At 19.7% G+C, this 3,596-nt stretch overlaps 1 protein-coding gene across 1 annotated transcript; it reads right to left on the bottom strand.

The window, feature by feature from the left end:
• Positions 1-1,802: 1,802 nt before the first annotated feature.
• Positions 1,803-2,946, bottom strand: PGO_003590 (variable surface protein; the record flags this gene model as incomplete). The annotated part of the gene is made up of 3 exons (XM_028691336.1): positions 1,803-1,958; positions 2,079-2,783; positions 2,917-2,946. 3 exons carry the CDS (start codon positions 2,944-2,946, stop codon positions 1,803-1,805), a joined length of 891 nt encoding a protein of 296 aa, XP_028547137.1.
• Positions 2,947-3,596: the final 650 nt, after the last annotated feature.

Here is a 3,596-nt window from a genome sequence, read left to right as displayed (position 1 = left end):
GGTTCACGCATTATGTATAAGAATGGTTTCATTTGAATTAAGTAAAAGGAAGTATTCTAAGGGAACACTTAATAAAAGCCTATTAATAACACTCTTCTATATAATAAATGTACTATAAAGAAATTTATTGTTTGTAGTTATACAATAAAAAGTATGCTTATTTAAATTTTGTTCTAATGGAATATATTAATCTAATATTATAAAAATGGGATATATCTATTTAAATATATTTATGTGTAATCATTCATTAAGAATAAAAAATATGTAAAATTATTATTAACATAAAAAACAAATATTATAATGGAAAGAAACAAATAAATTTATAGATATGCTTTAAAGTCCGGCATTGAGGAAAAAGTGGCACACTTATGGGAAGTTTATGAATATAATATAAAAAACAATAACTGGTAATAAAATATATTACGACATAAAATTATTATGTATTAGCAGGAATTTATGAAAAAAAAAAAATATTTATTGATAAGAAGGAAAAAAAAATTTTCATACAATGGAGTTTAAAAAATATTGTAAATATAGCATAAGTAATTTGTTATGGTTGTATTTAACTATTATATTCATCTTCATTAATATTGTTTTAATATATGTTAATAATAAATTCTGAGTATATAGAATAATAAACTTCAAAAAAATCATATACGTTAAGGTAATGAATCAATATTTATTTGTACTAATGTGACACAAACATATTTGTATATAATAATTAATTAATGTTTTGGGAAAGTTTTTTTTCATTACATTTTTTTTCAATTTATGTTTTTTGTGCTTGAATATTGACAAAAATAATTATATTTATGCTTATTTATATAAGTAATTTCATTTTTTACAAGCATATATTTTGATATATCTATATATTTTACCTGTAAGTAGTATTCATAAAACATAAAAATAACAAATAATATTACATATATCATTTGAAATATTCAATTAAATTCGTTATGCTTCTATAAATTGAGCAAAATTATTTTTTCCATAAATGCCCTAATATTTAAATATATATTTAATCTTGATAGTGTAAATACAATATAAATGAATATCACAATATTTTTTTAATACTGGCACATGAAAATATATTGTTATAGAAATCATAAGGTAAAATATTTAATAATTTTTTTCTAAGTTTATAATATAGTCATGTAGTTGTAAAATTCAAGAGTATCTATATAATTTAATATTATTGAAATAACTGAAGGACAATTATAATTACACTAATAAAGAAATAAGTTTTTCTGTTTTCCATGGTAATATATAAATAGGTCTAATACATATTTATTAGATTTAATTTAAAAATATATGAGAACTATAAATTTTTATTATTATTGAATTATGTGTTTTTTGAAATATTTAATGGGGATTTTTTTTTATGGATAAAATTTTTATACAGGAATTAGAATTATTTTTTTATATTTTATTAAATATAAAATTAATTATATTATTTTAATTACATATAAACAATTGTTGAATTTTATATGTGACTCCTTATATTACAAATGAATGTTTTTTGACAATTCATTTAAATGTTTGTTTCTTATTTAAATAAACCCTAATTTTTATAATGTCTTTAACTGTATCTTTTTTAATTGTAAATTTTTTGAAGTAGTTATTTATGTGTTACATTATGTTATATTAATCATTTAAATGAATAATTTATTTTGTCATTATTTCTTCATATATATGTTCATATAATTTCTTATTTTAAAACAAAAATATCGTTTTTTATTTAAATTAAATATTTCGAATAATATAATAAGCATATATTGAATTTTGCTATAGATTTATTATCACTATGAAGTGTTATATAATATTTGATATTGTTTATCATTTATATTTTTGTATTCTGTGTTAAATGAATTATTTAATTTGAGTGCTTCTTTTCTTTTGTCCCATAGGGCCTTTAGATATTTTATGGTTGATGGTAAGTATGATATATAATTAGTATACTGAATATAAAGAAATTAATTTATTTAATTAAATATAATTCGTTTTTTTGATATTTTTAATTACATAATAATGTGTAACATAAATTGTAATATCATATATAATTTTAGTTCATTATTAACCTTATATAAAATAAATATAATTATTATTAGGGAAAGCAGTACAATAAATGAACTTAGAAAAGCTTTATGTGCATATCTACCATAATATGAGTATAATGTTTTCGGGACATCTGTACATTCTGACTTTAGTCTCATAACACTGTTATATTGATCTCTAAATTCTTCGAGTAATTTAGAAAATGTATTATTGTTTGAATTTTGGCTAATTTTTAAGAGGGACACATATGTATTAGCACATATATCAGCAAGATTGCAATATCCATCTCCATTTTTTAAGAGTTCGTAAGAACCGTATAATTCATCTAGTTTTTTCATTACATAAAATGTACCTTCATCTAGATCCTTAAATTTATTTTGACATACATTAGATACATGTTTCATATTAGCTTTCTTAATACTCATCATTTTAGCATAACAATCTTCTTCCCCATAACACGTTGGTTTAACCAAAAATAGTTCATCTTTTAGTTTGTATCCGAAATATTTACAATAAGGCTCTTTATTAGAAATTGATGTACTATTTATATGATCTAAATAGAGGCTAAGTTGTTGACAGGATATATTGAAAATATAATAATTATCTCTTATTTCTTTCCTTATATCTTCACAAATGTCCTTATATAATCGATGAGGATTCTTTTTTTTTAAATCTGCTTCTTCCCTATAGACTTTTGTACATGTAGGAAATATTCCTGTAAAATTATACTAATGTGAAAAATATTAATTCATGAAAAAATAAAAATAAATTTTTTATAGTTTAAAACATATTTATATTTTTCACATATTAAGATATTTTAAAATTAAATGACTATATTTATTAAAAGAAATAGAAACATACATCTTTGTTCACAGTTATAGTGTTACCCATGATGTGACATATACAAGAACAAGCACAAAAAGTATATTATGTTCTTTAGTTAAAATAAATTTTGTGCTTGATTGTAAAAATAAATGTTTTACTGATATGAATATGTAATCAATTAATTCTCATAATTTAAAGAAATTTTTGAAATTTTTTCTTTTGCTCTATGTTTCTCAAATATTAAACCATTCGTAATGTTGCATATTTGGGTTAAGGGTAACGTTTTAACGTAAGTACATAATGTGAAAAATATATTTATAAAATTAGAATATTAATAAATTTATAATTCCTTAATCATCTTTGTGTTTTCTTAATTCGATTATTAATTTTTATAAAACTTCTCAAACTGATAATAGCATCTGTTTTTTATTCATGTATATCATTTATATTTAGTATATAATATGTATTTGGAAATTAAGTCAGCATAAACATCAATATGGATCAATACTTAAATGTCATTTTTCATTAAGCATAATTTACTACAATTTTTGTGCATAAAACACGACTTTATTGCATGAAATGTATAATTATAATAGAATTTATATATTATTATTTACATTATCATAAATATATAATACTAAATATTTCATTATATTTAATGCTCATTTAAATTATTCGAACGTAATTCTTTATCATTTTTTTGCATCTAGCATTAT

The sequence above is a fragment of the Plasmodium gonderi genome (genome assembly GCF_002157705.1).
Source record: "Plasmodium gonderi DNA, contig: Pgo-contig_485, whole genome shotgun sequence".
Lineage (NCBI taxonomy): Eukaryota > Apicomplexa > Aconoidasida > Haemosporida > Plasmodiidae > Plasmodium > Plasmodium gonderi.
This window is presented reverse-complemented; position numbering and strand designations above follow the sequence as displayed.